This window comes from Strigops habroptila, chromosome Z (assembly GCF_004027225.2).
Source record: "Strigops habroptila isolate Jane chromosome Z, bStrHab1.2.pri, whole genome shotgun sequence".
Taxonomy (NCBI): Eukaryota; Metazoa; Chordata; class Aves; order Psittaciformes; family Psittacidae; genus Strigops; species Strigops habroptila.
The window spans coordinates 73564065-73577519 of NC_044302.2; the positions used below are offsets into that span (position 1 = coordinate 73564065).

Below are 13455 nucleotides of genomic sequence, written 5' to 3' on the forward strand. Positions count from 1 at the left end.
TCTCTGAAGAGTCATTCCAATGAATTTCAGATGTTATCTAAGCTATTTCAAAGTAAGCAGATGGGATACAGGAATTTACAATTTTCTCTGCCTGTCTTCCTGAAAGAGATGGTGAGACAAGGAAGTACAAAATGAAATATAATCCTTTGTAAATAAGAAAATTCAGTTTTAAGTATGGAGAGTCATAAAAAGCTCATATAACACTTCTAGTACTGTTATCTTTTGCTTTAGGTATGTGCCTCTTCTTCCTTTCTATAAACTGCTGGAGTTTGTTAGCACGTACCTTCTAGAAAAAGAATGTGATACATTAGTTCCAATACAACATTATGAACAGGAAGAAAAACTGAAGGAATTACCCGTTGATGACACCATTTGAGTAGCCTAAATGTTCAGCGAAGGACTCCTGCAGAGTTATAAGCAATAAACAGGTTATTACAAACTACACAGTAACACAAAATTATGCATTCTTTCATAAGCTGAATTAAATATATGAGTGTTAGCGTTTGAGTTTCATTATGCTCATACGCTTGGAATCCACCTTGCAGCAAGTGTTCTGGTTTATGTTTTCTTTAACTGCTATTATTTGAAATTTATGGTTTGCAGAAGTAACTTCTATCAGCATACATTTTACCAGATCACAAATACAGCAGAACCTAATTAATTTATACTAATTACTGGAAGATCCATTTGCAAATGACTCACTTTAATTAATTAGCATACAAGAGAGCAAAAAATACTACATCACAGTAGGTACTTAATTATTTATTCATAAATGTAGCTGAATTCCAAATATTTATGACACTTTCTATCTTTCCAGATATATTATTATATTTATATTATTATATTTATGTACTTTGTGTCCTAATGAGAGATGCTCCATAGATAAGCTGAAAAAACAAAGTGGATAGAATACGACAATTCTGGTTATTACTGTGAAAGACTGGCAGCCTGATGGTTACAAGGATCCCACACATGGCATTTTGAACTAGTGTCTCTAGATCATAAATTAGGTTTAGGTAGAGATTAAGTTGTTCTGGAACATCTTAAATTAAAAAAAAACCCAAACCAAAACCAGAACAAAAAAAAAACCCAAACCACCACTTAATTTTTTAAAGACACTGCCTCCACAACATTAAATGCTTTAAAACTAGACTTCAGATTATCAATAAAAAGCTGGTGGTTGGTCCATTTATTTCTAAAAATGGACCACAATGATCGTGGTTTTCAAATGTGTTCTCTTCAGCAGAAATAACGTGGACAGAGATGTCCTCTCCCAGGCACATAAGCTTTAACAGCAGTTTTCTGTTATGTTAGCCATCTGAATAAAAACAACTCTCAAAATCAAACCTATCAGTCTTACCTCAATATGTTGAAACATGTATGGGTGATTGCATATCTTTCTCAATTGCATGATTGTGTTCATGAGAGTTTTCGCCCCACCTTTTCCCTATGGGTACAAACAATGCAAATTATATGATGAATCGAATATCTTAGTTTATTAATGAAGCTTTTGAAACATATTGTTAAATGCAGACATAAAAATACTTCCACCCCAAACCTGACCACCACATCACCAAATGAAAAAACCAAAACCAAAACCAAAACAAAAAAAAATCCCCAACAACAAAACCCCAAAAGTTATTATCCAGTTGTCTTGCTGTATAAATTATCTATCATAAGTATGCTCTATAACAAAAAAAGACCTGGAAGTAATTAATGAAGTGCATTATGTATCTACCTCCAGTTTTAACAATGGGAAGCAGAGCATCTACTGTCCTGCATACTGCTTATTTATACTGTTTATTATGAAACCACATAAACTCCATAAGATCTGAACTCTCTAACAGGAATACGTTCTAGCCAGATGCTTTTTAATCTGCAGCATCTCCTTCTGTCTGTTAATTGGGTTTCTCTCTCTAGGCCAAGTAAAACACAGGGCCACAGGCAGCTAAAAAGCTAGAGATAACCGAATCTTGTGAGTCATATTAATACTTAACTAAATATATTCTCGAAATCTACTCTGCAGTGAATCTTCTTCAGAACCAGGACAGACTTCAGGCAACAGTCAATGGTGCTAGCTTAAATTGTAAGGTTAAAAACGAATTGCAATTGTGAATGCTCCATCCCTGGCAGTGTTCAAGGCCAGGCTGGACAGAGCCTTGGGTGACATGGTTTAGTGCGACATGCCCCTGCCCATGGCAGGGGGGTTGGAACTAGATGATCTTAAGGTCCTTTCCAACCCTAACCATTCTATGATTCTATGATTCTATGATATAAGTTTGAGAACATCCTAGCATATTAACATTACCAAGCAGTTGTTGCTTTCAGGTACCACTTTGTTGTAATTTTATGAAAATGTAATCAGAGCGGCCACAGTATTCCAAGCTTACTGTATGACTAATTCAGGTTTATTTTAAAAATGTCAGCCAAAGGAATTTAGCCATTTCCAACAATAAAACTATGGAAAAGTACTATTTGATCATATCATATACTAGCAATACTCTATTCTTTCCTGGAAAGTACAGTGAAATAACTTCCATTTAGAGCAGAGATTTTATGCTTGAAGGGGGTACTCCACATATATAAAATTTGGTTTTGTTCCTTCCAAAATCCTCTCAAATTTGCTTCTACATGCAGTTCATATTTGTTCTAAGAGTAATTTCCTAGAACTTTACAGCTTAATAAACTCTCTGTAGTCTCAGCTGGTTCCAGGCCAAAGCTGCAGAAAGACAGGATTTTTTCCTAACACAGTTCCTAACACAGTTCTTTGATCACTGAAGCCAAGCATTCTCAACAAGCCACCTCCCATTGCTGACAACGGGTAGCATGAATAAAAGAGCTGATGAACCAGTTAAAAGAAAAAAAATATAAGAGAGGGTAGCAAGGAAGTAAAAATTTTAAGACTCCTGGTGAGAAGAGAAGGACAGGGAGGTGTTTAGAAGACAGCAAACAAATATATGTTGTTTATGAAACAACAAAACAATTTATGATCTTTCCCCAGTCCAAAGGTTCTGAACTGGTGAAAGAGTCGAAAAGGATCAGGAAGGGAAGGAAGTCTGTCTGTGATACAAAATGAAATTTGCAGGACAAAAGAAAGACATCAAACCACTAAATGACATTAAAATACAACAGAAGAATGTAAATTTATGTTTACAAAGTATTCAAACTATGAAGATGAGTATCAACATCCAGTGATAAGAACTAGCTTCGTCTGGAGTTTGAATAAGCACCAGCAAAGATAACAATTTGACTGCACAAAACGAGGGTAAAATAAGATACTGAACAAAAATATCACCCATTGTGCCAATGCAACCAGCAAAAGGATGGTGGAAAGACAGGAAGTGACTGCACTGCATCAGTAATATACACATAACACAGTGCAAACACACTGTTACACACCAGCTGTTCTGCAGTACCTATTCAAGGTATTTCACATTTATTATAATTTGAAAAGCATATACACAAGTAAGATGATGAATGGCAACTTTTTCACTCTGTATTAACTAGATCAAGTCCCATGATGGCATAATCAGTATTTACCAGTATGTACTCTAAATCTGACTATATGACCTCGAAACCTCGAACTACTGTTCTCTTAAAAGAACTATGTCACTAACAGATCTTATAAGTATGAATAGAAGCTGGCTAAAACAAAGCTTATACTTAACTAATTGCTCTGAAAGACAAGATTAATGACTTTCTGTAGCCAGCACTGCCACAATCACAATTATTCAGGTACCGTATTGGATTAAACTGAGCCAAGGGAAATCGTGGTTCTTTTCAAACATTGCCTGTTTGCAGAAATGGACTGTAATTATAGTGAATACAAGTAGGATCTTTTGTTAATAGAGAGCATGAGCTGCAGTCGTGTAAAACAAAAGCATGTCTGACAGATACTGCTTTTCCCATGACAGATACCTGCAGAAAGAACCTACATACTAGTTTCATAAAACAGAAATCATACTGTTAGCATATTTAATGATAATACATTGTTTTCTACATGTTTAGTCTTTCTTTCATACCTTCTTATCTTTTTCAGAACCATCTGTGAGAAGGATTCCCTTGGCTTGCATGTGACGGTACAGGATCTTCTGAAGCGCTGACATATCACATTTAATCACATATTCCACCTAATGTAAAATAATCGAACAAACCAACCATAAACACACTGACATAACAATGATAGTAGGATCTAACTATAAGTTCTTGTTATCCTAAAACATAAAACAAAAACCTTCTAATTTTTATCCGTACCTTACCACTGCATATGATTTCACTGAAGAACAATCCAACTATAAGCACAGCAATGGGTATCTCAAAAGATTATCTGTGAGAGTCACAACTACTATGAGACAGCTGGATCCTAAGAATGTAAGTGCAGAATCACCATATTTTTTTCTCATTCTGTAATTTTTACAATTTAAAACCATAATTACAAATTAATTTTATATTTAACACACAATTAAAATATTTGTGCTTAATAACCTGTGGACTTCATTATATCCGTAAAGCATTATAAAAATATCATCATTGTATACCTAGCAAATAAGCATCCTTCATAGTGTCCATTTAGCATTATGCTTACCCAGGTTGGATTAGAAATACACCATTTTCTCAACATCAACTAAAAATACAGAGAATTAATCAAGTACTATATGATGCCCACACTCAGCTGGACTTCATGTTCAGCTTTGTAAAACTTTATTTAGTAAAACATTTTTTGACTGCATACTATCTTTAAATCCAGTAATACAAAGACTTCATACCCCAGTTTAATCCATCTTTTGTTATTACCCAATTTCCAGATTAAAGTCACTATGTTTTTAATATGTTATGTAAAATAAAGCCAGTCACATTATAAAGCCAAAGTAGGGGCTAGAAATCTTTCTAGTGGTGACTGAAAGAAAAAGTGTAAGCTTCCTAATGTTTAATAAATAAATGGAATAAAAATTATCTTTGTTTTTTTTTCTTCTCATAAAGACAAGAGGACGAACTCCTCAAAGAAAAATTACTATTTCTTCAACGGCTTCTTTACCAAGATTTGTAAGATCACATGAAACTTATTAGCAGGCTTTGGTCAAGAAGTTCAGTCCTCATGGTTGAACTGATCTTTTTTTTGTAAACAAGATAGTGAAAACGAAAAGAAACATGGTCCTCTGAGTACCAGTGTGGATGCAACTTCTAAATTCTCCTCCTCCAACACCTACTAATGGATTTATGAAATACAGTGGCTCTAACTGGCAGAAATTTAAATAGAAATAAGTATTTCTATTTAATGATGAATGATGAATCATTAAAAATAAGTAATATTTTTAAATTTAAGCATGTTTCATTCTCAAATAAATGCTTCTAAGGATACTGAGAATCTGAAGGAACAGAAAGTCACAACAGTAACAAGTGTTCACAACATTATAAAGATGAGAAAGAAATTTTTAAAGGGCCTTTCCTTTGAGTACTGTCACTAAGCATCTATACAGAGCTCTTCGTTCATTCAGCCAGCGTTAGCCAGCTCACACCACAACTTAAAGAAATTTCACTTAGGTATGGTTTTAGCCCAGATGACCTTAGCAGCAAATTTTCCCCAGCATACCTTCACATTTACTTTTCTATAAATAGAAACAACTAAAGTTGTTGTTGTTACTCTGGGAAAGGCAAATGGGAAAAGCAATGCAGGATCACAGAGAATGACAGGATGAGGCAAAATGAGTTGTCCAGAGATAATGACCTTTCAAATCAGAAGAGAATTTCATGTTCTGAATTGAAAGACCATTAGTTAAAAAAATAATTGCGCAATTTCAACAAGACACTTCACCCAACCCCTGCAGTACTAATGTAGGACCAAATCCTGCATGCTTTGTAAGCCCAGTAGTCCTCTAGGAACTTCAGTGAACTGGCTAAGGTAGCAAAGGTTCTACCTCGTGCACGGAGGATGGGACAGGACAGAATCTAATCCTCAGTGTACGGCTGACTGACTTACAACTTGATAACAGGTATCATGGAAACAAGTCGCATGTCTTATATGGATGACTACAAACAGAATTAAAGTTGCAAGACTGGTGAGCAATCCCGAGAATGCCAAAACTTCAGGTATTCAGGCTTCCTCAGTGGCCAACTTTTCAACAAACAAACCATAGCAATAACAGATGCTAAAGAAGTTGTCATCTGTAAAACAAATCTGAAAAACAAACATTAAATGCTTTAAAAAAGTATTAAACCCCTTCCACAACTCCTCTCATTGCAAACCTTTTCTGGCAGTTGAGATTCAACTTCCTTCTTCAATCTTCTCAGCAGGAAGGGTCGGAGCACTTTGTGGAGACGACGGATGATCAGAATAGTTTCTTCCTCATTTAAGTCCACCTATAGAAGTTTAAAAAAGTCACTACAAGGCAACTCAGTGCATTAGGAAATGTCTTCTCTCACATGAAAGGTTAAATATGGGCCATAGTTACTTGCATGTTACAACCGAACTGATACTGAGTCAAAAAAGACACTGACATTAAAATTTTCTGGCATTATAAAAAAGGTAGTTTTTAGTTACGTTAATTCCCTAAGTACCAGGGAGAGTTCAAACACTAATCCTTCTGTATAAGCTCCTTTCTGTTTTCATCAAAGTGTTTTGTTTCTGATGCTTAAAAAAACCCAAAAAACAAACTGCCACAGTACCCTTTCTCCAGTCATAGCAAATGGAGCATTGAACCACTGTTCAAAGGTGCTACAGCTCTTGAAAATGGTTGGAAGGAGGAAATTGAGAAGAGCCCAAAGTTCAGGCAATTTGTTCTGCAATGGAGTCCCAGTCAGCAGTATTCTCCTAGGGGCCACATAATGAGTATTCAAGACCTGAGTCAGTTTGCAATGATGGTTCTTCATTCGATGGCCTTCATCTACTATCATGTATTTCCATCGAATCTGCAAGAAAAAGAAGAAAAGTTGGCAAAGTTAGAGCAGATCAGACTTTGTCAAATTCCTCCCAACAGGTATAGAACAGAAATATTTCAAGCCTGAGACATTAGTCATTCTCATTTCTGAGAAAAGCCAAAACAAGCATTAGCCAAGTAGCAGTGGCCTTGCAAGCTGCAAAAATAGAAACAAACACCAGCTATATTGAATCTGATGCTGAATTCCAAGTTGAATTGCAACAGCGAACAGCAGATTCCTCCCGTTTCTGGGAAAGAGATTAGGGTGACTGGCTCTTCAAGGCCAGAATATGGCTTACAGGGGAAGAAAACAACCACATAAACTCCAAATAAACTTGCCTGCAACAAGAACCCTACAGAACAAAAAAGCATTTCAGACAAAGTAACTCCTTACAGACAACCCTGAACTTTTTGTTTCAGCTAATCCTTTGTTTTTACTCAAGGACAAAGAACCATAATTACAATCTCTCATCTCAGTTACTGGATCGTCAAATAACGTTCTGCTTCTTAATGTGAAAGCTCAAACGCAATCTCAACAGAAGTTGAGCATTGTTCAAGCTCTCTGATGGTACTACAACATGGCCAGTTAACGTGCCACACTGACCATAAGACTAGGAAGGCCTCAGTTTGTACTTTCATAGATGCTAACTAATTGTATTTCTCAGGACAGGCTGAATGGCATAGTGCTTGTCCTTGCTATCTTTTCCCAAGGGTAGGCAAAAACTAGAGGGGAAGTAAAACTCTCAAACTATTCTTGAGTGTTCAGAATTATGCAAAGAAAATACACTGCCTTTGTATCAGACAGAAAAAATGAGTCATCTAAATATGCAGTATGTAATAGAATGAAATAAACTGAAAATTAAAATCAAAGGGACAGTAGGGCCATATGGTTTCTCCATACAGCAAAATACCTGCTTTGTCTGTTTTGCGTGGTATGTGAAATAGGCTTAGAGTACAGTAACTTTCTAATGAATTCATTACATTTGACGCACACCTGTTGACATCTAGTGAGCCTTTAAGAACTGGGCCATGTGCACTAAAGAGTCTGGGTACCGAAATTATGACACAAGTAATTATTTAATCATTTAGGTAAAAGTGACCATGTAGCTGGAAAAGCTCTAATAAGACTGAGTTTCAGGTCGCAAACACTGAAAAAATATTAAAGTCAGGACTGTAGAATAGGTTAAATGCCATTAAGCAGAAGGGAGAAAAGTAATGTTTTTCTAAGGACATGCAGGTATACAGTACTGACAGAATTGTGCAAAGGAATTTGTCTCTCAGCCACATTCAGGAAAATCCTGGTGTTTACAGGGAGAAAAGCTGTGACTGAGAAGTCGATTAATAAACAGAGAAATACAAAAGTAAATGAAAAGTTTAACTTTCATTGAAAGGCAGAACAACAACTCAGGATTTCCCTGTAAAACAAAAACGTGTTTTGTGTTATGCACCATTTAAAGGTGTCTTGAAGGTCTTCCTGTTAACAGATGACAGTCATTACCTTAGCAAGGATATGTTTGTCCTTTATTATGTACTCATAAGTAGTTAAAAGAACATTAAATTTTCCACTTCGAAGCTGAGGAACGAGTGAGCGGCGCATTGCGGGTGTGCCCTGAAAGAGAGAGAGAAGTGAGTAGGTACTCTTTTATTGAAGAAAATAGATTGATTTTTATGAATTAGCAGACACAGAGCAATCACATGAACTCGTAATCCTACAGTACTGCAAACTGTGTATCAATTCCTTCTAGCCTTCTTCAGGTGCTTTCCCTAAATGTTTGCTAGACTGTAAAGCTCTGTTCACGGAGCACTGGAAACATGTAGCCAGCAATCTAGTCTCTTTACAAACTGCTTGGCCATACCACTACTACAGTAATCAAACAGCAAAGTATTCAGCTATGTATAAAATGTGAAGTAGTTTTAATTTTTATTGCTTCCACCAGAAGCCTTGCAATGTGGTAATTAACAATTTTATTCTGCACTTCACTATGTGAAAGTATTTACCATTCATTAGTCTTCTTAGTGTGATTAACTCTCACTGCTTATTAACTGATACACATGACAAAAATTCATGAGCAAACAGTTTAGAAATGCATGCAGAGGCAGAGGAAACAATGGCACTATTCTCATTCCTTCAACAATATAATCATATGAAAAGCAAATCAAACCTTGTAAGATATCTTCACCACAGAAGGAGCCCATTTGTCAAATTCATACGTCCAATTTGATAAAGTCCTATCATAGAGATTATAGAGAAAAAGTAATATATTTCACTATTTGCAGGTCAAACTTTATAGATGTTTCTAAGTGGCTGCCAACTTTTCAACACATTTCATGTAGTCAACCCCTATAATTAACAGTATATTTTAAAAAATGAACTTTATATACTGTAATAAAATAAAAGTATCTCTGAGAAGGGAGTAAACAGAAAAAAGCATGAAACCCTCTTTCGGCTCATATTTAGGGACCTCTTTTAAACCAATTCAGAGTAGTATTTTACATGCATCTTTGTATTTTGGAGCCTATTAAGGGTAAGAAAGATAACTCTGAAAAAAAATAGATTTATAAGTTATTTTATACTGCTTATCGTCCAACAACTGACAACTTTTCAAATATAGTCTGATGAAGTTAATAATAAGCATTCATCAATCTTCTATCTGAAAAGAACTACTCATAGTGCCACCTAGTGCCACCATGCAGGTCTCTTTTTGCACTGTTTCTGCTGTTTGACCACAACAAATACGATTTTATGGCTAAGCTAGGTGCTATCATGATACAGCAGCAAAAAATAACCTTGAGTTTTTGGTTGCTTGCTTATTTTTTTCCTCACTGGACCTGTGATGGCAGCATTACGAGCTATTAAAAAAAGGCAGGGAAAAGTGACTTTTGAAATGTATAGGAGAATGAAATTTCAGCCTCTTTCTTTTAGAAACATTAGAAAAATCATTACAGAGTACTTAAATCTGATTTTACTGTGCCCATACGAAATCTGACATTAATAACACCTTCTCTTTATTTTTAACTGTGTTTTATTTTATAGATCTTCTCCCAGCCTTTTTTTTTTTTTTCACACTAGAGCTCATCATTTGTTTTCATATAGACATATTCATAGGCACAGCTGTGGTATTTATGTTAGTCAATTAGTTACTACTGCAGCACAGCCAAAACAGAGGATACCTCAAGAGAAGTCAAAAGAGACGGCCATGAATAAAACTTAACTCAATCCTACAACATATTTGCATGCTCAGGAAATATGGGGGACAAATTATATTATGAAAAGGCCAGGAACTCTGCAGATCATTCAAGTCACACACAAAAATAAGCAAACAACTCCTCAATAGCCTACATCAGTTTTACAATGCCTGACAGTTTCTATTTAAAACACAGCTCTCCAAACCACTAAAACCCATACCTCACCTTTGGAGGAAGGAAAATGCATTAGAGGAAATGTATAAAACAAGCATCATCTTGGAAAGTTAAGGAAAAGCAAAAGTGGGCAGCATAGTAAACAACTGTAATCTGGACACCTGACTGAAGTGTCAGTATCACTTCTCAAGGCTACATCCAGGGCTAGTTATACAGTACTTAAAAGATCATCCAGTGTCATTAAAGCATGATTACTTGATATCAGATAGGCACCAGTTGTTTAAAGAATAAAGCAACAGATTTTTAATATCACAAAGGTGAAAGGACAACTGCAGGCATGTAATATTAAAGGAACACCAGCTCCCTCTTGTGGCTTTAGAGTGAGTTACAGTAAATTCACTACATTTGCCAAAAGAGTGGACAGTGAAAGTAATGAAATCAAATGCTTTATCAGTTTTCTGGTCACCTTTCCAATGTCAGGCAATCACCTGGGAAGAAATGATCAAGAAAACACTGAATACATGCTCTGTGTAATCTTACTGTGCTCCTCATGTTGTCATTACATGAAAAAACAAGTGTGTCTTCCAAATAAACCAATCTGCAATGCTTAGAACGGTAACAGCAGAAAGAGATCCTTTACTTACGAAAGGGGAACAATGATGAGATATGGGCCATTGAGTCTTTTGTGCTCCATCAGGTAAGTGATGAGTGCAATAGTCTGTATTGTCTTTCCTAGTCCCATTTCATCAGCTAAAATTCCATTCAGATTGTTATTATAGAGTGAAACCATCCACTCCAGTCCCTGGAGCTGAAATCAAGAACAACAGTTTCAGTTATTTAAAGCCCACACAAATATTTAACAACAGGCAAGGACTTCAGGATATACTAACCATGACAAGAAGCAAGATTCTGAAGTCCCTGCCTATTTAGATGTTGGATTTCCTGTATTAATAGTAAATGCACAGGGACCCCTGCTTATCTTAGCACCTCCCCCCCACTAAAAAAAAAAACCCAACAACAAACAAAACAAGGTAAATTTCTGGTAATTTATGCTACATGGAAATCTGTTTAGCAGAGCCCATAATATGAAACCAGATCTCATGCATGGAGGTTTTTTTGTACTGCATACAAAGCAATCCAGACACTCACACTTAAGGTTCATAAATACTTAACAATGCAGGAGTTTCTTCTTCTATTTCAACACTCTCAAATATTAAACTTTATGTGTAAATTTCATGCTATTTGCCTGTCTCAATTAAAATCTTTTAAAACCAAACTCACCAAGTCTGCAAAATATGTAAGCCTCACACTTGCCAATTGCAACACTACTATGTCAAAGGTCTTGAAGCACACGTCCACATAGTGTCTGCTATCCATACGTTCACATGTCAGACTAGGCCCCCTTTGTCCAGTTATACCTGGTATATAAATTCCCAGAGCTGGAAGGAAGCCAGAGTACTGCAGCTAAGAAATGTCTACCTAAAGAGTTGCTAGAAGCAACTGACTCAGATTATTCTCTTGTCACACAGACTTCCATATATGTGTGTATTACACTACTCACGCAAGTACCAAGTAAGTTTTTGCTTCTAAGATCCAGACTTTTGGTGTGTCTCATGCATGAAGAGAGAAGTAAATTAAAAGCCCTGAGAAAGTTCAGAGAGAAAATACTAAGGACTTGAAGAAACCTTCTGTTGTCCTTGTGAGAGAGTATCCAAACCAATGTTGCCAATTTCGTGGCTTTATGTACATGCTGACTAATTTGTATTTAGTTATTAAATACTCAGGCCAAGAGTTGACCAGAATTTGTTCTGCAACTGTATGTCCCGCCTACAAAGCAGCTTCAGAACTGCTAACAGGAAAACTGTCTTTTCTACATCACTGAACTTTTCCCACTGACACAGCCAATGCCAAACCTCAATGCTCCTGACATAAAGCTCCTGAGACAAGTGTGCCTCTTACCTCTTGGTACAATAACTATATAGAGCAGACACGGTAAAAAACAAATCTATGCAGTCAATTGTTAGATACCACACTGAGCAGGTTAAATCCCTGTGAGTATCTGTAACTCTATGGACTAAATTATTTGCACTGCAAAACACAGATCTGCATAATTTAAGAATATCTCAATGTTCCATAAATAATTACAATTCAGAAAGTAAAGGAATTATCACAATCTTCATTTCCCATCCACGAGCACTTTAAGCCAATATGGCCATCAAATTAGCATTGTTATATACTATGCATTTTGTGTAACAGGGAAATCTTCCCAGACAATGAATCAAGATTATGCAGTAAAGAAGTCTGCTGACTGCATCTGTTAACTCCCTGCTTCACTGGGTGCAACATATTGAGAATGAGGCAACAAAAATAAAGAGGGTGTCATAGCTGAGAAAGTGGCATATTTCTCTATATGGTCAGATTCTATCTTATTTTAGTCACCGCATTATCAATGGTACCAGCAAGTTATTTAACCTATCATGTTCGAAATCCGTCCCTGAATGACGGATTTTTCCTCTTTTTCTGTTGAGGGCTCACAGTGAGACACCTGCAAGTGCTAAGGATTCATAATAGAATTCAAATTCAGATGCAGTTTTGCTGTGAACAAGTAGAATCAAGGGATTATTCAGTTTGGAACAGACCTCAGGCAGTCCCTAGGCCAATCCTCTGCCCAAAGTAGGTCCATCCTTGGAGCCAGGTTGCTCATGGCTTTATATGGTTAGCAACTGAAAACCTCCTAGGCAAAACCCCTCTGAACCCCTGCTCCACAGTGGCACTGTGCCTCTTCTGTACACTCAGTCTGAACTCGCTTGTTTCATCTTTTGTTTTTAGTCTTTCGTTTTCTCACCATGTCCCACAGTGAGAAGCACAATATAAAAATACTAAAATGCTTTTAAAAGAGAAATCAGCTTAACTCTCAAATTTTAAATTATTTAAACAAGCTATTGTAATAGACAGTAGTGCTGAGGAGCATTAGGAAGCAGTGGCTGTAATCATAATGCTCTGCACACTTAGGATAACAGTCTTCCTCTAGTTCTCTGCACACAGAAATAGATACACATCTTTATGACATCTTGGTGAGTATTAGTCTTTATTTTATGTAGATGTAGAAATAATGTTCTGACTGCAGAACAGATGCAGATTCTTGGAGTTTCCTAGAAAGCTGTGCAATAGCAGAAGTGTT

At 36.3% G+C, this 13455-nt stretch overlaps 1 protein-coding gene across 9 annotated transcripts in view; it reads right to left on the reverse strand.

Annotated features, from left to right (window-relative positions):
* Positions 1 to 13455, reverse strand: part of SMARCA2 (SWI/SNF related, matrix associated, actin dependent regulator of chromatin, subfamily a, member 2) — a 131439-nt gene that overhangs the window by 65914 nt on the left and 52070 nt on the right. For all 9 annotated transcript variants that reach the window (XM_030471383.1, XM_030471384.1, XM_030471379.1 and 6 more), the window contains 8 exons: positions 10919 to 11082; positions 9077 to 9143; positions 8413 to 8523; positions 6664 to 6906; positions 6244 to 6357; positions 4023 to 4130; positions 1361 to 1447; positions 357 to 403 (listed from right to left, as the gene is read on the reverse strand). In XM_030471383.1, the coding sequence (XP_030327243.1) occupies positions 357 to 403; positions 1361 to 1447; positions 4023 to 4130; positions 6244 to 6357; positions 6664 to 6906; positions 8413 to 8523; positions 9077 to 9143; positions 10919 to 11082 (941 nt within the window). The remainder of the gene's footprint in view (positions 1 to 356; positions 404 to 1360; positions 1448 to 4022; positions 4131 to 6243; positions 6358 to 6663; positions 6907 to 8412; positions 8524 to 9076; positions 9144 to 10918; positions 11083 to 13455) is intronic.